At 41.4% G+C, this 22,716-nt stretch overlaps 1 protein-coding gene across 3 annotated transcripts in view; it reads right to left on the reverse strand.

Moving 5' to 3' along the window:
* The window catches only part of RTTN (rotatin), an 89,448-nt gene that overhangs the window by 29,679 nt on the left and 37,053 nt on the right, over positions 1–22,716 (reverse strand). For all 3 annotated transcript variants that reach the window (XM_081919309.1, XM_081919310.1, XM_081919308.1), the window contains exons 29-37: positions 21,356–21,484; positions 20,030–20,134; positions 17,254–17,412; positions 15,093–15,164; positions 9,386–9,578; positions 6,942–7,024; positions 4,678–4,786; positions 2,812–3,010; positions 777–867 (exon numbers count right to left, since the gene is read on the reverse strand). In XM_081919309.1, the coding sequence (XP_081775435.1) occupies positions 777–867; positions 2,812–3,010; positions 4,678–4,786; positions 6,942–7,024; positions 9,386–9,578; positions 15,093–15,164; positions 17,254–17,412; positions 20,030–20,134; positions 21,356–21,484 (1,140 nt within the window). The remainder of the gene's footprint in view (positions 1–776; positions 868–2,811; positions 3,011–4,677; positions 4,787–6,941; positions 7,025–9,385; positions 9,579–15,092; positions 15,165–17,253; positions 17,413–20,029; positions 20,135–21,355; positions 21,485–22,716) is intronic.

Genomic DNA, 22,716 nt, shown 5'->3' on the forward strand with positions numbered 1-22,716 from the left:
AGGCCAGATGATGTTTCCTTTTGACTCTGTAGGCCCAGGGTGACTGGCAGAAGGAAGCCAAACCTGGAAACGACTGCTGCTTCTCAACTGCAGCAGAGAAGTGGTCTGTCTGAGCCACAACACTTGTCCTATGGATATATCTTGCTTGTTACCTTCCAGATGTTTTGGAATATAGCTCCCATTAGCTTCAGTCAGCATGACCAAGGGTCAGGTCTGATGGGAGTTGTAATCCAAAACATCTGGAGGTAACTAGGTTGGGGAAGGGCTCGTTAGGAGTAAAGTAGCATTCAAGGAGAGAAGCTGGGAGATTAAAAGGGGGAAATGTTTTTTCCACTTCACCCTGCCCCCTTCTGCAACCCACCCCCGCATACATGTACAACCACTATACAAAATGCAAAATGCTGTGGGTTTGCATTTTAACACTCCCACTAACACCTTTTCTTTCCGACAATGAGTTGTACGTAACTCTCTTACTCAATTATAATTGTTTTCCCTTAAGCAAAAACACATTTTTCTCAAACAAAAAGAAGCAGCACCTTTCATGGGGTTCACTGAATCAATAAAATGGAAGATTATTAAGGATGCAACCCTACAACTCACTGACTTGAAAAAAAAACGCTCCACTCAACTCAACAGCCTTTACTTCAGAGTTGATCTGTATCTTTAAAGCACATTTAGGGTGTAAACCGATGCCTTTCAGTAATTAAAACATGTGCTGCATCCTACCCATGCACTTCAAGAGAATGGAATAGAAAAGAAATATGTATGCCACCAACCTGAATTTTTGTGTAGTCCATATGAAAAGGCTGAGGAAGAGGTGCTTTCATTTCCAAGATACATCTCTCTATCAAGCTGGAATTTACTAGACTACCATGAAACAAAGACAACTGTGTTAAGGACACAGGAATAAACTTAACATTTTGACACAATGTGGAACTGTAGCCTAGACCATAATACCTTTCATGTGTTTTTGGACATCAACTCCCATCATCCTGTGCCCAGCATGGCCAATGACAGGGGGTGATGAAATATGTAGTCTTTAACATCTGGAGGGCACCACATTGGCTACCCCTGGTCTAGAGTGTAGGCATGTCTGAAGAATGTGTGAGACAACAGATACTTCAAAGACAGCAATTCTCTCACTCAAAACTTTGCCCTCACTCATATGTTACCTGGGTTCCTTGCCTTGCGAAAGCCTAGTGCACCTCTTTCCCTCCACTATAGAAAGGACAATGTAAGTGGGTTCTCCATGTTAGCATGACAGGCTGGACAGGCAAAGAAAAGCAATTTCTCTCCCTCCAGAAACAAACAAAAAATTGGGGGGGTGGGGGTGGAGAAGACAGGACAAGTCACACAAACAGGATGTCTAAGTCAGGGATGGAACGCTGCAGCTCTCCAGATGATGCAGGGCTGCAACTTGCAGGAGCCACAGCTAACATGGCCATTTATGATGGATGAGGGGACTTGTCCACAGGTTTCACACTCCGGCTTGAAGTGATTCAATGTTCAGCTGGAGGCTGCAGTTCACATTATGCCATCTGCGGGAGGGAGGAGAGCACAGCACTTCTACCCACTAGTGAAAGTCTTAGATAAGACATGACTGGGAGCTAAAACAGCCCAAAATGATAGAATTTAGACTTTTTCTCTTTGCAGAAAAAAGCAGATGGAAGTAGGGGAAGTGGTGTGGGTTTTTGATCAGGAGTGTGAGGCAGGAAGAGACAATCAAATCAGTCCAAGCCCCACACTGATGTCCCAAACAAAACTGGTACCCTGCCTTCATCACAGCTCGTGATCATTCCCCAACCCACTTAACCCTTCCTTAACCCGCGGGAATCTGGTAGTCTCCCATAAAAGTTTGTTTCAGTGATGTTTTGAAAGGTTCAGCCTGCCATCTTGATTCAAAATGGCATCCAGTTGTGTCCAAACAGACGAAAGCCTGTATGTGTACCTGAGGAAATGTCCACATACATAGTGAACATTCTAGGAGATGTGGTAGGTTTAGCAGCAGCAGCAGCCTATTTAAAAGTCTAATTTAAGCTAGGATCCTAATGATTCCACCTCTCATAATCCTCACTCAAACGATGTTGACTCTCAAAAGGCTGTCCTACGCTTATTACAGAGAAAGGAAGTGCAATACACTGCAGTCAGCTGTGGGATGTTGTTTCCTTGGAGACAAACTGTAAGTTGCTACAGTTCAGCCAGGATGATAAAAATAGCAATACTCCTAGCATAAAGGCTTTAGGTCTTCTCACAAGTCTGTGCTCAATGGTAGATTTGAACTGGGGACTTCAGAGCTATCAGCTCTTGGCATCTGTCGCTATGTTATTAGCAGACTAAGCAACTAAGGTTTCTCTTGTCCCTCTTGAATAATGATGCTAATAGGGTATAAATAAATCACAAGCATATTTCCCATACAACACTTGTTTCACTGCTTATAAACACCTTAAGGATTTATACCAATGTATATGCCAGTGCTTCCAAAGTACACTCTTTTGCAAGTTTTCCAGTTAGCATGACTTGTCTATGCTTGTAGCATGCAATCCGAGGACTTCATCGTCCACCGTAATAAAAAGACAAGTTACCGCTTTGCTCAAAAGTCCAAGTAAAGTAAAAGTAGCTGAACTATAAAGAGATTTCAAATCTGCTCTACTTTCTGCAAAATGCTGTGGTTCTCCTGGTTCGATTTTAAAAGGATAACTTTGAATTCTCAGAATACTCAGCGGCTCGATCAATATCTGTAACAAAGGCTTTGGGTAGCGCTTGTCCCATTCAGTCTCTCGTCTGTGACCTCAATAGCTATTGATCTCTTACCTACTGAGAGCAGTTAGTGTCTGTGCTTGCTGAAGAGCAACGCCGGTGTCTTTGGGAGTGACAATCAGCAGGTTGTCCAGCAAGCCGCACACCGCTGACAGGAGAGGGGGGGTGACCACCGCACACTGAGTGGGTCTGATGGTAGACTGCGGGGAGTCATGCGGACTTGAAGACACTGTCGTCGTCGTTTCACTCTGACCTACAACACACAATTTAGAGAAAGAACAAAACAAGCAGGTAGTGCTGCTACTTGGGGATGGATTTACATAAAGCAAGGTGGTATATGTCTCGTCGGACATGAGTTGAGGAGCTGAGCAGGAGAAAAGCCAGAGCTCAGTGGCAGAGCATCTGCCTTGCATGCAGAAGGTCCGAGGTTCAATCCTCTGCATGTCTAGGAAGGGCTGAAAGAGAACCCTGCCTGAAAAGCCTGGAGAGCTGTTGCCAGTCAGTGCACACAGTACTGAGCTAGATGACTCAGTGGGTTTGACTTGGTATAAGGCAGCTTCCTATGTTCCCATCAGTTTTGTTTGAAATCATAGAAATGGAAATTATAGAGCTGTAGAGTTGGAAGGGACCCTGAGGATCATCAAGTCCAACCCCCTGCAGTGCAAGAATATGCAGCTGTCCCATATGGGGATCAAACCTGAAACCTTGGCATCATCAGCACTATGCTCTAACCAACTGAACTACAACACATCATATGTGAAACGTCACACAAGACCTGTTGATGTGCTATTGAACTGAATGCCTCTCCTTTGGGATAAATATGAGCAGTCCAACTTAGAGGCCACAGGAGTGGGGAGGGTCCTTGGCAACAAAGACTTTCCAAGATATGGGTGGGACGCAGTGCAGTTTATAACAGAGGTTCCCAATTTAAGGTCTTCATGCTTCATTCAGGTGGTCCGCAGCATGTCCGCATCAAATAGTCACAGTGGTTTTAAACTGTATTTTTATTGCTTCCTTTATTTCTTACATTGTATTTTATTGCATTGCAATTTGAATTCTATGGCATGCAAATTGCCGTACAATAAAATACAATATGTAAGAAACAGAAAAAGCAATAAAAATACAATTAAAAATCATATAGCGTCTAGCACAGCACAATTGCTATAGACAGAAAAATTGTTGTGGTCCACCAAGGCCTCCAGCAATTTTTAAGTGGTCCATGGGGGGGACGGGGAAATTGGGGAATCACTTGGTTTAGAGCTCTTCAAAATTAAACTGTGCAATCTTGAGATATTTGAAGGAAGACCTGTGCATTCAGCTATTACCTTATCATCCTCTCCACAGCTTGAACACTGTGAGACTTGCAAAAGTGAGCAACAACATGGGGCTGAGTGGAAGTTACTGTTAGGTAAAAGGTAAAGGTAAAGGATCCCTGGACGGTGCAGTCCAGTCAAAGGTGACTATGGGGTTGTGGCGCTCATCTCACTTTCAGACCAAGGGAGCCAGAGTTTTTCCACAAACAGCTATCCGGGTCATGTGGCCAGCATGACTAAACCACTTCTGGCGCAACGGAACACCGCGACGGAAAACAGAGTGCACGGAAACGCAGTTTACCTTCCCGCCACAGCGGTACCTATTTATCTACTTGCGCTGGCATAGTTTAGAACTGCTAGGTTGGCAGGAGCTGGGACAGGGCAACAGGAGTTCACCCATCGTGGCGATTCGAAACACCGACCTTCTGATCGGCAAGCCCAAGAGACTCAGTGGTTCAGACCACATTACCACCCATGTCCCTGTTAGGTTACTGTTAGGAGAGGGTTGGTAGGAAAGAGCGCCTGGCATGTATGCAAGTAGCACTCTGCATCAGGACCATGGTTAGTGATTTGTTCCAAATGAATCATTTTCATTACATCCGCTTACCTTGCGCCATAAGCCGATTAAGTGGCACGTCGCAAATTCTAGCTATAGGTGGAGAGGTGGGCAGCTGCAGTTCCACAGCACAGCCTGGAGATGGCGATGAGGAAATGATCTAGGAAGCAGAAGCAATAATTACATTGCCTCCTGTTAACAAATGTCCATATACCGTATTTTTCGCTCTATAAGACGCATCAGACCACAAGACGCACCTAGTTTTTGGAGGAGGAAAACAAGAAAAAAAATATTCTGAATCTCAGAAGCCAGAACAGCAAGAGGGATAGCTGCGCAGTGAAAGCAGCAATCCCTCTTGCAGTTCTGGCTTCTGGGATAGCTGCGCAGCCTGCATTCACTCCATAAGATGCACACACATTTCCCCTTACTTTTTAGGAGGGAAAAAGTGAGTCTTATAGAGCAAAAAATACGGTATATTCACAGAATCAGAGTTGGACAGGACCATGAGGGTCATAGACTACAACCTCCTGCAATGCAGGAATCTCTTGCCCAACATCCGGATCGTACTCACAACCCAGAGATTGAGAGTCTCATGCTTCTACTAATGGGCAACTTTCATTTGCTGGAATCCAAAGAGCACCATGTGTGAACAGAAAGAATTGATGCCGGGGGGGGGGGGGGGAGAACAAACCCAATTGTGTTCACTGATCTCCGAAATGCAGCCTAAATTTAAAGCAATTACCTCTATCACTTCAATGGTTAGGTATATAAAAATAGCTGGCTCTGCCCAGCTTGTGCTGTTAGTAATTTACATAATTAAAAACAGAAGGATGGGATATAATAAACTGGATTTTTTAAGGCATTTTTAGTGAAAAGGACTTACTCCCAGAAAACACCACAGAGTTACAGAGTTCTTTATTCCTAAATTGTGCTACTTGGATGTTTTGGATTTTTAGAGTTCAAGGGAAACAAGGTCTTAAGATACATAAAAAATCAATAATAATTTCAGCTAGTTATAAAAATAAGTCTTGTTAGCTTCTTGCACCAGCTAAGCTTTTTCCAATAATGGCTTGCCAGTGGGACGGAGGCTGAACATAGAAATTTTCCAGTATCTAAACCAGAACACTCACAATACACATGCAAATTATTCGCACCACTGGTGAATAAGAATTGCCTCCAGGCGAGCAGGTAGAAAGGATTTTGGAAACTGGGCGAAAATGGTTTTTTTTGGGGGGGGGGTCTTGATGTATGACACAGAAGCCTGTCTATTTATTTTTATTATTATTTACAAGACAGCAACAGTTAACACATTTTCAGAGTGAACTATTTTTCAGGATGAAAGGGCCTTCCTCACATACCCTTCCTCACAGAATTACTAACAGTCATAGAAGTCAAGAGTAAGTCGTGCAATACTTCTATTATTACCTGGTGAAAACCCGTAGCTTTCAATTTGTTAAAAGCAGGAAAAAAAACTAGGTAAAATAAATAAGATTAGAAACCGAAAATGAAATGTGAGGAGGGGTTATGTGACAAAGTGCAGGTAACTTGCATCTTATGTGAGGTTCATGTTTCCAGCCATCACATGCATCAACAAAACGGCATAAATCCACAACGACCCCCAGAACAGCCCTCGCCTCCCAAGATCTGGCTGTTAAGTCCTCCAAACTTGCTTACTGGGGTCTTAGGAAGCACATTGCTAAACTTCACCTCCTTCCTTCAGCCTTCCTCAATCTTTTGTCAGCTGCTGAGGCCTCTCCTCCACCAACTCCTGCTGCACTTTCTGTTCTCCCCCTGCAAACTTTTCTCTCTTTTTAAAGAACCTCTCTTTCCAAATTACCCCAACTGCCCCACTCCACTTTCTGGGTTTTCCTGTTCTCTTTCTATTTAGAAAACCCAACTCAAAGGGAGCTGTTAAACCCTCCAGCTTGCTTGCAGTACCAGATCTCTTAAAAGGTCTCTCTCTGTGTGCTGAGTTTTCCTTGCAGCTGCTCAGCTGCTTCCTGTAGCTGCTGCTGTCGCTCTCTCACCCTGAACAGAGGAGCCCAGTCCAGCCCCACAGAATAGCAGAGAAGGAAGGTTGTAGGGAGAGGGGGCCTAGCTGCACCCAGACCACCCACTGGCCCTACTTTTGGCCCACCCCACCTACTTTCTATTTTATTAATTGTTCCCAGCCAAGCACACAAAGCTGCGGTTGTGTAAGTGAAATAAGCGGCAGGAACGTGTTACTTGGAAAATGGGACCTCTGTTTTTCCAACAATCCAATTAAACAGTATTGAGCTCCCCTTACAGTGGTAACTTGTCATTTTAGAACTCACCACAGTGTCAGAGGTTGACTGCGAACTTGGAGATTGGCTTTGAGTAGATACAACTCTCCAGAGAGAAAGTGAATCGTCAAAATCTGGAGGGGGCGGGGAAGAAAAGAGAAAAATGCAGCCTTTTAAAACACCTTGTATCAGTGGTTCTCAAAGGGTGTGGTGCACCACACGATATGGCAGGAGAGGATGGCAAGTGTGGCAAGACAATCATAGAAACATTTAAATATTTCAGTGTAGTATAGTTATCCATCTATCTATCTACCTGTCTGTCTGTCTGTCTGTCTATCTAGATATACACACAGAATATAGAAGGCTATATTTTCAAAATCAAGCACTGCTAAGAGTTGTTTCTTTTTGTTTTCTGATGAATTTCTTATCAATTAAAAAAATCAAAACGGTACAAGCAAATTTTTATTCTGAAAGTGTGGCCCAGAGAAAGAAGTTCAAGAACCACTATATTATATGCTCACCTCTTGCTTTGCTGGTAAATCCATTAGCAAAGAAAAATGACAACCACCCCTTTGTTTTTTTAAGAACAAAAGGGAAGAATCTCTCAAACATTCCACAAACTGCAAAACACAGATATTTTGCTGTAGAACAGGGCAGACAGAAGCCATTAGACAACATAGAACTATGTGTGTGGGGCGGGGGGATGAATACATATAGCATAAATCTATGTTGAAACTACATTGATTAGAGTGATTTTGCAAATTCTCTGTTCCATTTATTAATCAATATGACTAAAAAATGTGGCAAGTAAGCTGATGGGTTCCAGTTTGATCTTATGAAGTGATCCGGTTCTGGAGCCACAGGAAAGAACTAATCAATCAGTAACTGAGAACTGTTGAGTCCTTCTTCCCACTGCTTGCCTCGGCCAAGCTGCAATAAATTGTCCTGATTTTTGTTCACATCCAATTTTTGTATTATGTTTCACAGCCATAAGGGCTAGAAATAGGCTTCCACATTTTTTGCTCACCATGGCAACTGTGCCCTCGGCCAGCCTTCTTTTCAGCCTTAAAGCTTTAGAAAATGAGCAGAGATTATTCTGGTCGTTGCACAACGAACCCTGCTTCCTCGCCAGCTCCGAGAGGAAGAAAGGTTGGAAGTGGTATCTGGAGCACCTCGGCCACAGAATGGCCACTCTGGCAACTCTTCACCCACTTCCTAGTAAGAAAGATGGTAGGGAGTTCCTTGGGCAGTGATGATAAAGTACCTGGAATTCCCTGGCTGCAAATCTGTCAAATCAGGTCCAACCAATGCCAGTTTTGTGGCTTGGCTAGCCAAAAATGGCAGACCCGTAGCTATAAAAACTTGTTGCTTGTTTTTAACAACAGAAATAAAATAAAATAAAAATTGACTGCAAGGCATTCCACATTGGAATTCAATATTTTTCCTTCTAACTACTGGGGATGGGGGGAATTGAAGGGCAACCCATAAATAAATTTCAAGGAAGCACTGCTTTCTAATCTAACTTCTTCCTCTCAGCTTTCCCCAATGCTTCAAAATCTTAAGTGCTGAAGCTCAACCGTGAATCATAAATCCTCCCATAAATTCATCCTATGGGCCTTATTAAGGAATCAACACCCCCACTATTCTTTACAAGCACACGTCCCTGATATATTGATTTATGCAACAGCTCACTACTTCCCATCCCACCACAGTGGAAAGAAAGCTGTTTTTCAAACTGAGCAAAGCAGCGAAGCCAGAAGGCTCACGCTGCTGTTGCCCCATGTGGCATAGCAAGAAAACCAGGGTCACCACCAAGTGGGCCCTCCACAGGGAGTTGCAGCCAGTCTGGTTCTCTGAAGAGCGTATCTGTAGGATACATATGTTTCCAAGCACCTACTTGGCTGCATTAGCATTTTCTATGTTTCAACACATGAACTTCAAAAGTGTACCTATGAAGCAGACTTCATTCCCTATGGAGTGTTGGCAACGCTTTCTATGATCTGGAAGTAGCCTGTTTCGTTATCCCCAATATGGAATTATTCACAGGGCATCACTAAGACAACCGCTTAGAAACAGAAAAGTGAAATGCTTGCACATAGTCATAACAACCCACGTACTGCCTTTTTCAAATTCTTGCCATTGTACTGGAGATTCTTCCTTCTTGATGTTCTAATTAGATTTCTGTTTTCTTTTTACATTTCTCCTACAGCCCATTATTTATCCTTCACGAAGGAAGGAATGGGCTATCTCTAATATGCTTCTTCCACCTCCGACTATGAACACATTTAAAAACCTCATAATTGCTTCTCGGATACTGAACCAGATGATGTGGTATGAGACTGGCTGACTATTTTAACTTTGAGACACAAAAGGATAATACTTTTAGAAGACTCGCACAGAACAAAACAAAAAAATCACAAGAAAAAAATGTATTGAGAACACATAGAACCGCAACCGAAATTTAAACCAAATGAATTCTTTGAAGTGTCACTTACCATTTATGCTACTCTTTTCGGCTGCCTGGCTGCCTCCCAAGGAACAATGCAGATCAAATGTATATCGACCTAAGTAGCACTGTTTCACCATCTCATTCAAATGCTCGTAGAAGCGACAATGATATAACAGAGCCTGCAAGGCGGTTTTTCCAGTGAGAGATAGACCAGATTCTTCATCATGCACACAAGGTCCCTGGCGGCAGGGGGTAACATATATAAAAATATATAGTCATTAAAAAGAACCTCACAACATTGGTTCCCAACCAATGAGAATGAACACCTCTTCCGTCAGAGCAGGAAATAGCAAGGGTTGATGCCATGAATCCATGAAAATGCAGGAAAGCATATCCACAGAATTCATCTCTGAGAATCTCAGCTTCATTTTAAACAACACAATTGCTGCCAACTTATGCCAGGAGAATTGGGACTCGGAGAAGCTGCTGAACAGGGTTTCAACTGGTCAGAGGTATGACATTCCTTGTCGTTTTACGAAAGATTTGTGCATAATACTAACGTCTGGGGGAAATCACACAAATCCTGATAGTTTATACAGTTTGCATAATTCTCTCTCGACATTCCTACCCTCACACCTGATCACCTGATTACGCAGTGTAGGGTAAGAAAGAACTTCAATACTTGTTTGAGATGAAATATAAATAAATAAATAACATAATAAATAAATAAATATAAATAAAAAATAAGTTTTATAACTCTGTGAAGTTCTTTTCAAGTAAACTTACATTACAAGATGGGAATCTACATGCAGAAGATGTCAGTAATGTGCATTCATTGACTCAAGCATGACAACTACCTACTCAGGGAATTCTGCTGACTTCTAAGCGTGATGACATTGAGTCAAAGTTTTTATATTCGGCCCCATTGATGCCAATTTACAATTTCTATGCCAAGCATTTCACAGCCACAGGGGTGTGCTAAAACCCACTGGAGTCAGTCACACCTTATAATCTGTGTGTGCAGTGACTTCAGTCACCTTGAAAGTACATAACATCTTGTGATCTGATGACTTGGGATTACATGTGCTGATTTATTGACTGCAGAAAGGATTTCAATTTCAAAAGCAGGGAAGCTAAGAATCTACTGAACTGTGATAACAGAAAAAAATAACTGCTGGGATGGTAAAGCAGTGAACATTTTAATCTCCTTATCTTGTGTACTATTTGGTATACCACTAAATAACACCATATAAAGTTCCCTTCCCTTTCTGCAACATTCTCCATGGAGATAAGTGTAGTCTAAACTGGCTTAAGCAGAGAACTATAATATATCAACCTTTTTATTTTTAGCCAAATCACTGCATAGTTATCAATGTTAATCAACATATTTAAATAAATACTGAAAGGGTTAGGGTTAGGGTTAGGGTTAGGGGAGGATAAATTATATCAGATTTCATAATCTCTCTTACAGACAAATAATTTGTTTCTTGTAAAATCATCCTAAATACAGGTACACATTTGTTTTATAATTACAGCATTTGTATCTACACTTGTTCCAGACCAACAGCTCCAATGAAAAATTGTATTATGTTCAATCTGTGATAAGATTTAAATCACAGATTTACTAAAATCTATTTCATGTTTTTAAACTGTGATTTCCCATGGAAGTCTTGAGCCAAGTGGCCATAGATTATAAATCAATATAAGGAAATCTATTCCTTTCACACCACAGAGTGCCAGAGCGGTTTACTACTAAATCAAAAGTATAATAATATTCTTGCTTATGCCAATTGTATCTGTAAAAACTTATCAGTAAAATATTAACCTGAATTACAATCATCTAGGTGCTAAAAATGGCCAGTTTACAGGAATGGCTTGGGGGGGGGTATGCCAAGCATAATGTAGCACCATCTATCCCTGAAAGACTAGTCAAGAATATATCGGCATCTTTTGAGATGTTTCCCACAATAAATTACTTATCAGAACACATACATGGTAATTCCATTGAAATAACTTGCTTAAAATTGAATGAGTATAATTATGGGTAGTTTAGTTCTAAACCTTAGTGCGTGTAATCTCATCTCGGCTACTTCAAAACTGTCCAATTATCTTTTAATCTCCTTTACAGGAATGTAAGGGAGCAAGCCTGAATATATTCTGTTATTAAAATGAAGAAGAAGAAAAAGCAGGAGCTCCTTTTGAACTACCCCTTTCTAAGGCACTTCTGGTATATTTGAAAATCCTTTGAAATGCATGAATGGCAACTGGGAAAAATAGATGTGCCTGGATATAGAAGCTCTAAACTTTTCACAGAAATACTCTCCCTACTCCTGACCACCCATGACAAACAGTGTTCACTGAGTATACAGTGGTACCTCGGGTTAAGTAATTACCGTATTTTTTGCTCTATAAGACTCACTTTTTCCCTCCTAAAAAGTAAGGGGAAATCTGTGTGCATCTAATGGAGCGAATGCAGGCTGTGCAGCTATCACAGAAGCCAGAACAGCAAGAGGGATTGCTGGTTTCACTGTGCAGTGATCCCTCTTGCTGTTCTGGCTTCTGAGATTCAGAATATTTTTCTTCTTGTTTTCCTCCTCCAAAAACTAGGTGCGTCTTGTGGTCTGGTGCGTCTTATAGAGCGAAAAGTACAGTAATTCGTTCCGGAGGTCCGTTCTTAACCTGAAACTGTTCTTAACCTGAAGCACCACTTTAGCTAATGGGGCCTCCTGCTGCCGCCACACCTTCAGGGCACGATTTCTGTTCTCATCCTGAAGCAAAGTTCTTAACCCAAGGTACTATTTCTGGGTTAGCAGAGTGTGTAACCTGAAGCGTATGTAACCTGAAGCGTCTGTAACCCGAGGTACCACTGTATTGAGGTTGTACACTGATTGTAGGGATCATCCCCACAAAAGAGAGCAAAGTAGCATTAGAGAAGGAATCCAACAGAGACTCTGCAATGCATTTGATCCTGCCAATGTCTTCCAACTTCCCAGCAGCTTGGATCCCAATATAAGTGAACATAAAGTTCACAGAAGGAGTTTTCCAGCCTCTTTTCCTCCCTGCAGCTCCTGATGTATCAGAAGGGCCTTCTGGACAAAGTGGAGTGCAGGGAGCTGCTGGCAGGAAAGAAGAGTAATCCAAAATCAGGTAGGGGCACCTTCCAGGCACTTCGCCATATTCACTTATCTTAGGATCCAAGCCACTGAACACGTGAACTTTTCTGTGCAATCAAGTTAATTGGTTATATTAGACAAGCTACAACGCTATAAATAGAATGTATATTAAAATATATTATTTATATTATTCAGATGTCACCTAATATAAAAAAGTCTCTAGGCAACCTACATACAGAATAAAAATACACTTAAAAACAGCAATAATTAATGCACTAACAAAAAATAGAATTACATCAAGAATAGCAAATGGCAAAAACATCAGCAAAAACATCAGCTGTCAAAAATATGCTTAAAGTCAGCTCTGGACCATAAAAAAAGCCCCCAAACTCATTAACTGCATGAATTGTTTGCTCCCAGAAAACTCGCTTTTGTTGATGATGGTTCTTCTTCCTTTTTCTGCAATTGGAACTCCATTAAAGAAAAACCTGTCAGTTCAATAGTATCCCATGGAGGTATTTAATATAGGTTTTCAGAACTATACTGATCTTCTTTCAATGTTAAAATAATATCTATCTTCACTCTGCCAGAACAAGTAGGTTCTAGAGATACAATTCACATAATTATGGATCTACTGTACAAGACAGAGAGTGGTCTGCTTGTTGCAAGAAACTCCCGGGGAAATAGGTTCTAAATAACTCCTGCCAAGTTTATCCTTCTGCCTTGGCTAAGCCACACAATAGTATCTAGGCCACAGAGAAGTGTTTGAACTTAGCATCCATTTTAAGGCTAGGGCTTGATATCTCCTGCTCACAGGAGGATTATTTTACATTTATTTTAAAGCACCAAGTGGGGATGAAATGAAACCCAAAGATGTCCCTCTTCTACTTGTGCGGGTCTTGGAAAGCTGTGAAAAGTGTTATTAGTGCCTGCACAAGTGCTGGTAGACCACACTGCCAGTGGCTATTTCCTTTCTGCTCATTGTTATTTGAATCCAATCCATTTTTTTTAAAAAAAAGATCAAATGGATACATTTACTATTGAAACAGTTCTTTTTAAAAGCATTCACAAAATGTTTAAAAGGTATTTCACAAACCTATTAAAAACGCTTTAAGATGCAGCTTCAAAAGAACTGACAAGCTCAAATAGGCAGTTTACCAATTTTTTCTGTACTAATCCGTGCTGGCATCGTTCCCTCCTACAAACAGGAATTTCATTTCCCAAACTAATCTTTCTGGGTCCCTGGAGCTGCTATATAGGGATGCTTTAAAGTCAATTATTCCAAAAGCTCTTTAGTACATCGAGTACCTGTAAATTCCTGCTTCCCTTTGCTACCACTACCTTTGAGGGGAGCATTGCCAGGAGAGACAACTGCTGGCCATCAGCCCATGTGAGGAAGTCCCACCCCAGGGAGACCAAAAGTAGGGTGTTCTATTTCCGACGAGTCCCATTCTTCCCACAGCTGCTGCCGAAGAGGCTGGTGAGGCAGCAACAATAGCAAGAGGGCTGAGGAGCGGACTGAGACCTCCTCCCTCAAGATGCCCCACAAGAGTTAATGCCCACAGTACAAGGGCTGGGAATAGCTGGCACCATCTGCTCAGACTCGCAGGGCTCAGCAAACTTTTTTGGCAGGGGGCAGGTCCACTGCCCCTCAGACCTTGTGAGGGGCCGGACTATATTTTGAGAATAAAATGAAAGAATTCCTATGTTCCACAAATAACCCAGAGACACATTTTAAATAAAAGCACACATTCTACTCATGTAAAAACACGCCGGTTCCCAGACCGTCTGCAGGCCAGATTTAGAAGGCGATTGGGATGGATCCGGCCCCTGGGCCTTAGTTTGCCTACCCATGGCTCAGAGCAACAACATCTGGTGATCCAAGAAAAGGGCTCCAAACAATTCCTCTTCCATAGTACCTCCCATTTTCTGCCTCTGACTTTGAGGGAGGAAGAGGCAGGAGCCACATGGCACCAACATTTGATCCCACGATGGCACCTGGTATTCTGCAGTCAGCTTTAAAGAGGACACTTGTTTCTCTCATCTCAGGAATTCTCTCAGACAAGCAGGACAGCAATATTCCAGAAACATTTTTTTCCAATGTTTGCATGCACCTTATTGGTTCAGGGTTATTGTGAGGGCAGTATCATCAACCAACACATCAGACTTTGCTGTTGTGAACAACTCTTAAAACCATCATAGTTGAAAAACAAATATTGTAAAATAAAATGCATCAACAAATTACATCCATCATCTCTCCAAACATAGGTCACACACTTTGATCCCATTATGGTAATGGGAAAAAAGATTAAACACGTCCCTCAAATTAAAAGCAAGTGAAATTGGCAGTGTTCTTTAACTAGCTGAAGCCCTAGGTTAAGTTGCAAGTCCACTCTGTAAGGCTAGAATAATTTGAGAACGATGATATTTGGGTTTTATCCAGTAGGGAAAGAATGTTGGGGGAAGAATTGTTTTGCTTGTCCCAATCTTTACTGAAAACAGGGTAAGAATGTTCATTATTTTCACTTCTAAAGTACATCTAAAGCAACTTGTACCCTTTTCTTTCCTCTAACAAGGATATAAAATATTGGACGCAATTATATTGATGAGCAATGGAAACTCATCAAGTCAACTAGTCACCTGCCAAATAGAGTCTTTAACCTCTTCAGTGGGCAGTGGAATCACCAAAAGATTCTGAAGAATAAATGCAGCCTGCAAAAGAAAAATCAAACATCAACAGTGCCACCTGGCTGCAGCTAAATAATTGAAGACAAGAAGGCTGTTTCAGATATACACTATTATCATCAAAAGTAATGTTCAGGCCACTTTCACCTTCTATTTTAAGGAATTCAGAAGCTATTTGGATTTTGATTACTCAGTGAGTCATTTTTAAAAAATCAAATGCTGTCTTGTCAAGTTGAGGGAGGGGGAAGTGCCATTTTATTTTTAGGATAAATTTTCACTGTGGACAAAGCATGAATAGCTGAAACATCCATTACACAGAAAATACACAACTACATGTATTTGACTTATTTTTAGTATAATTTTCTTTAATTGCTAAGATTTTCTGAAAATTGATTTCTGCGTATTACTTTCTTTTCTATCATGTCTAACCTTGTTTGTTTACATAGTGCAGAAACAGTAGGCTTCCACTGTGTTGGGAAAAATTAAGAGAACTCATGTTTGTTCCTCTACTTTTCAGTGAGGATGTCTACTTTGAATCACAAAATAAAGAAGTGTGACCAATAGCTGAAGAGCTTCTTTAACGAAATTTTAAAAAGAAAACGCCGAAACATTCAGCATAATAAATTCTACCTGACATATCTAAAAATGCCATTATAACAGCAGGAATGAGGAAAACCTTTTTTTTAAAAAGAGCAAAACTGAACTGAGTTTGGGATTCAACTGACCTGTTTTGAAGTGACCATCAATGTAGGTTATAGGTGATATTCAACTAACCCCTTTCTCCTGTGTGTGCCCCACAGCACCCCCAGATATACTCCAGAGGGCTGGGAGAACCCCCATAAGAGATTTAGGGGAGTGGGGTGGGAGGAGGAGAGGGGTGAGAAAGATTCATCATTCCATATGTTCACCATAGTGCTACAGCAGCTACACTGAATACAACCCTATGAAGTGTCTTAAGCCAATCAGGGGACATGGTACTTTTAGTCACTGCTTCCAGGCACACCCAAACAAAGCACGCTTTCTACCACTTTGCCTTGGCATACCTAGATACACTCTAAATAGTGTTAGAATGATGGTCTCTCAGAAAGAGAACCAACACTATGCAAGATTGTACTTCAAAGGAGCTGAACAAGGCTGTCCTGGCCCCCGTCCAAAACCAGGCAACAGAGGAGTTTACTTGTACTTAGAGAAGTAAACTTTTATTATGGCAGTCCAACAAAACAAATTCTGCATCTATGAAAGAGCAGAATCTAGCCCTGGTGCTCTTATAGGGTGGATGAATAGTTTCCCCATCTTCCTGCCAAGCTTTAAACAGAGGTGGAGAAGGATCAGCTACTTGTGCAACTTATCTGCAAGCATGCCATCCTCCCTTCATCGAGGGAGATGAGTCTCCACTTTTGATGTGCCATCTTTCCTTGGGAGAGATCTTCGGAACCATTCTGTTACAGAAGTCTGAACTCTGCTCCTCCATCATCCTCCACAGTCTGGGAAGGGGCAGCCCCTGGGTCTCCCTCCTTTGAATTCTGGGTGCAGGGTGGGGGTGCTTCATCAAGCAGGCTCTGTTGCACCCCTCTTCCTTTCTGACTCCCCATCCTCAAGTGCTCCAGATCAGAATCAGAGCGCCCAGGGTGGACCATGACACTGACAGAGGGAGAACTGTTCAAACTCAGTTTAAAAGTCTAAATGTGAACCTGCCCTAGTTTCACCTAAATTGTATTTAGGTTTCAGATGACAAAAGCAGAAAATATCTGTGTACGCAATCTTGTTTTGCTGATGTTGGGTATTTCTTCCTCCTCTTCATAATCTTCAGTACTCAATACACAGGCTCAAATGGGGAGTGTGAAGGGAGAGATGATACACATTTATTGGATCCCATTCAATTTTACAAGCACATCAAAGTTATCTCGAAGTTTCCACAATAAGAAAATTACAGAACAAGTCAAGTAGTGCTTGTTCCGAAAAGGTGACGTAAATGATTGCAACCTTGTATCCACTTATCTTAGACTAAGTGCTATTGAACTCAATGAGAGTCACTTTTGAGTAGACACCTAAAGGAGTGTGCTGTAAGAGAACTATTTAAAAAAACCCATTTTTACAGGGAACAGAATTTACATACCTCTCTTCGGACCATGCTGCATTCAGACTGGTCCAGCAGGATGTTAATCACCGTTCCCCACAAGCCTCCTGATATGTTCTGGCAGCTTTCAGCCAACGCGAAGCAGCCTACTTCGAGGGATGTAAGTGCTGATCCTATGGCGAGGGAGGTGAACTTTACCTAGAATTAACGAAAATCAAAACCATTTACACATTAAAATCCAACTTTTCTCTAACCTCCACATTGCATTTTAGACCACGTTCCCCACCATTTAGAAGTTTCTTGAAAAACTGCAAATTGATTCTTAAAACCAATCATCTGGTTTTAAAACATTTTGCCTCAAGGTCACAAAGTTAGGTCACAAAGACCTAACAGTTTATGGAAATGGAAAACTTGCTCGTAGAAGTATGTAGGACAAGCAAAGTTTTAAAAGGTACAATACGGTAATGTTTGATACAGTAATAGTAATGCATGTAAGGTGAACACAAAACCATTCATTCATTTACTGAATCGGTAAGACTAATAAAAAAAATAAAACCCCACACCTTTGTCCTGCCTTCCTTTTCCTCCATACTATTGTTAAAATAGCATGGGGGGAAATCTGTTTCTTGACTGAATTATTCTGAGATCAAGAAGGAAAGATAGCACCCTTCATTCAAGAAACTGCTGAACAGTGACTACTGTCCAATTATATTTTAGATAATCATTCTAGCATAGCATCCAATATGCCCACGGATACATTTTATGGTGCCCATGAGGTTCCCACCCCTTCCTCTGCTGAAATTACATTTGAGAGCCGAATCCTCTTATAGCCAACAGAATATGCCATGGTGTCTGTTTCACTGTTGTGCATGTGCAGTGTCCATGAGTTTCCCCAGTTTGCAAATGCACCCATGAGCCTTAAAAGGTTGGCGACCCTGATTTAAGACCTAATGTCAACTTGTACCATCCCCACCCCAAAACTTGCAAAGAATTCTAAGAACAGAACTGCTCAAAACAAAGCTCTCAGATGTTTTACCAGATGGGTGTCTCCACCCCCATCATTCAGCCCAGATCCAGGTCCAGTGCCAAGGGCCTTCTGGAGGTTCCCTCACTGTGAGAAGTGAAGTTACAGGGAACCAGGCAAAGGGCCTTCTCGGTAGTGGCACCCACCCTGTGGAACGCCCTCCCAGCAGATGTCAAGGCAATAAACAACTATTTCACTTTTAAAAGACAACTGATGGTGGCCCTGTGTAGGGAAGTTTTTAAAGTTTGACGCTTTATTGTTTTTAATATTCAGTTGGAAGCCACCCAGAGTGGGCGGGATAGAAATAATAAAATTGTTGTTGTTGTTGTTGTTGTTGTTGTTGTTGTTGTTGTTATCATCATCATCATCATTTCAATAGAATTTGAGGGGGGTTTTGTGTTTTTTTGAGGGGGGTAGAAAAACTGAACAACTGTGGATGCATTGCTATGTGTAAGAAAATGGAATGCCTGGTTTTTCTTCCCACAAACAGGAGATTACTATGCTTAGGAAGAATGGATGAGGAGCCCCTTAAGGTGAACAATGACACTGCCACCTGCGAGAGGTGGCTGGCTTATCCTGCAGCAAAATATGCAAAATTCCTTTTGGCAGAAATAGGCAATGTATTATAGCAGAAAAGGTGAAAGAGGCTTTTGTTCTGCAGTTCATGTTTCTCATATTGATCCTTGCACTGAAAGGCAAAAGAAGCTGTTAACAGCAGCTATTCTCTTGAATGCCAACTTAGTTTATAAGTAGCTAAGGTACTGCTGGAACAGAAGAAATTATTTCACCTCTGCCCTCCCCACTTTTCTTGTCTCTTGAAAAAAAAACATATATTGCTATGAAAAATTGATATTTTCCTCTGCTGTCATCTCCCCTTTCTCCCATGTTCAATTTACCCAGGGGACAAATGTTTCAAGAAGCAAAATGTACAGCTTTTAGCCTTCATTACCCATTGTTGTTATCCTCCAGGGTTGAGCAATTTGTTAAGCGCCAAAAGCCGCATCAAAAATACTACAGGTGCCAGAGGACAAAAGAAAGCTTATATGAGTTAACTATTAGCTATGTACAATTAACAAGTTTGCATACAGTGTTCATTAATATTGACAGATGCCATAATACAGCTTGTCAACATGTTGCAATTATTCAGTCAAGTCTTTTGGGCATCTCTACAAGTGGGACTTGGGAGACCTGCTGTAGTACAGGTGAGTGTACAACTGGTTGTGAAGCTCCTTGGTGTCAGCTTCCTACTATAACAGTTCACGTTGAAACCACAAAGTAATTCCAGTCCCCAAACAGTCACCCCAACCTTCAGGTGGGAGGAATCCAGAGGGAGAGAAGGATAGTGGGGCAAAATTAAATGGTTTGAATGTCGTCCTTGACGGAAATCAGTTTCCCTACCCCCTGCTCTACAGGAGGAGAGTTGGACATGAGACAAAGCAGGATGGGTGCAACACTCCTTGTACTCCAGTGGAAGCAATGCGTGGAATTTTCTCCTAATTTTAGCACAGCGCAATACACCTTCCCTGCCAGGGCTCTAATGATTCTAGAGGGCAGAGCATTTCACTCTGTATTGAGCATCCACTAAATCGCCACAGAACTGCTGGGACAATCTTCATCTGCCTCCACACCTCCAAGGTTGGGAGGAAAGTTGGCTGCTCAAACTTGCCAGGCAGCAATGGTGCACTTGCCATGAAAAATGCGGAACTGACCTTGTGAGGATTGGACAACATCATCATATTTGTTGTATTGCAAGCATGAAGCAACAATTCCAACAGTGAGGGTTTTACTGACCTCTGGATCTCTGTCTACCCATAATGGAATCAGCCAAGCCAAGCCTTGCCGAGAAACAACTTGTTCTTCGCTGTTATATGGCAAGAACCAGAGAGGTATCCAGTCCTAAAAGATAAACAGATGAATCCTTAATCTTAAGGTAGCCTTCGTATAACACAATCTAGTCATTATTTATTCCAGCATTTAAAATTGTGCATTAGTGTACACTTTTAAGGTACTACCTACAATAAGGAGCAAATTGTATCCCAATGGTAAGGGCACCATAAGGCACAGTAAGGCCATGTGTAATCTGGTAATGATATATTGGAAGGAAATTAAATAAATAGTCCTCAATTGCAACTTGTTGGTTACAATGCAGAATTTTCATTTGACATACGACTACTTATTCAGTTTAAACCTGCCTGAGCCACATGAATGCTGAGAGTCATTTGAGCTGCTCTGGCTGCAAGTCACTGCTGAACAGACTAGATTGGAAACACAATTTCATGCCAAGGGAAGAGTAGAAAATTGCAAGGAGCTGAAATGCTCAGCTCCTCTAGCCTAACTTCCTCCAATATAGGAGTGACATTGCAGGGGGAAACAATTTTCAGGTTATTTATTCCAAGTCTTAATTGGGATCTCAATATTTATTTCTTGGGGGGTTGAGGAGCTAGACCCCTACCAGGCCATGTAGGGATTGGGAAACACCAGGGTTTCCCAAACTTGGTTTACAGCTGCTTTTGGACTATATTTCCCTTCATTCCTGACCACTGGTCCTGCCAGCTAGGGATGATGGGAGTTGTAGTCCGAAAACAGCTGGAGACCCAAGTTTGGGAAACCCTGTACTAGTTTCCAAGGTTTACCCTTTCCTACTTCCACTCCAGTGGATTTTAGCCTAGGGCAAAGAACACATAAACTACATATATTAAACAAGTTGTGCCCCACATTCTATAAATGAATATTAATATCACCAAGTATATAATCAAAACCTCTTCTGAAAAACATTTTTAACACACTGATTCTCTCCTCCCTACAACCGTTATGGCCTCACTTGGATGCTACTGCAGCAACACATTCCTGTCTGGAAACTAAGGACGGTTTTTTGTTCCATGAACGCACTTGTGTACAGCTTGAAGAAGCAAAGGTTGATCACGGTGCTCGTGTTAACACGCAGACTTACAATTGTTTACCAAGGACCCCAATAACAAATGCACCCATTGAAATGCAAATCCGCTATCACAGAGTACTGATGATGCACAGAGTTGACAGCTAATTAGAACTGTCAGTAACTGCACGTTATCCGAGTAGCTTAAGCTAAGAGACAAGGGTCGATGTTATTCCTCTTACCGCATTTGGAGCCTGAGACATCATTTCATGGGACAAGTGAAGCAAACAAAGGATGGCGCTCTTTGTGACACCTTTCCCCATGAAAGACATGGCATTTCCTCCCCATTCGACATAAAAAGATGAGATGACCTGGAAAGAAAAACACAGAACGGCAGCTTAACCGCAAACTACATTCTGATGTATGTAAGCCGAATTGCAGATATGAGTCAACGGCACCCACAAAGACAACAGGTTTTTAACTTCACTAAATAGACACTTTCCCATGCTGTTTTCAAGAGCAGTTTTATAAGCAGACATTTCTAAATCCTGTTCCTGTGTCAAGCAACTCTCGTTCACACCTTATGTCATCTATCTCTTTCTTCTGGATCGGTAATTCCCCCATTTTACTATTCCATTCAACAAGTCTCTACAAAAGAAGCAAAACTGTAACAAGTAAGGTCAGCATATGCAGGGGGTGGGGAAATCTATTACCTAAGTCAGATAATATTACGATATCTATGGCTGTCTTGGGCACAAACATAATGAAGCAGTATGTAAGGTTCTGGCAAGATAAAGACTACAATTCTGTTGCTAGTTACGGGAAGAGTGAACTACATACGTTTAGTGTAGGAGTACTGCACTTCAAATCTATATTTCTTATGAGAAGTTTGATATTGCTTCTTGGCTAGATACTTTGGCAAGAGACTAGAAGGTTATTTTCATGACAAAATCCTGTTGTTTCATTTCTAGCTCGGCATCACACACACTGAACTAAGTAATTTAGGGTCTCAATAATTTTTAGACTATTTGTGGATTGTACAAATATAATACAGAGACGCTCATTAATTTTGTCATTTTGGGGATATGCAGAGTAAACACACAAATTTGCTTTTAAAGAGGTTAAAAGCCTGTAGTACAAAAGCAGAAGCAGTCACCATCTGTTCAGTGACCATTTCAGATGGGAAGCTGTGTAAGAGCTACTAGCTTTCTTTGAAAGAAATACAAAGCAGACCAAAAAAAACCCCCTCAATTAAATGGCTCCAATTTCAGAAGCCACTCTACATTGAGATCTCATCTGATTTAGTCACCAATTAGAAATGCATCACGGCATCCCATCCCATTTTTAATTTATGTAATCAGCCATCAGCAGGACTTCCACATCTGCACTCCGTTCGGTGCTAACAATTACGTAAAAGGCCAGCCCTTTCTAGAAACAGCCCTGTTATTAGCCAACAATGACATTTTAAGAGCTGAATTTAGAAAGAAAAGCAGAAGTCTATTAAATAATATTTATACATCTAAGTGACATAGAATCCAAAATCAGATTTAAACTCCCACTTCTTCCCCATTTCACCACAACACATTATCAAAAAAACATTAAC

This window comes from Podarcis melisellensis (assembly GCF_964234715.1).
Source record: "Podarcis melisellensis genome assembly, chromosome: 7".
Classification (NCBI taxonomy): domain Eukaryota; kingdom Metazoa; phylum Chordata; class Lepidosauria; order Squamata; family Lacertidae; genus Podarcis; species Podarcis melisellensis.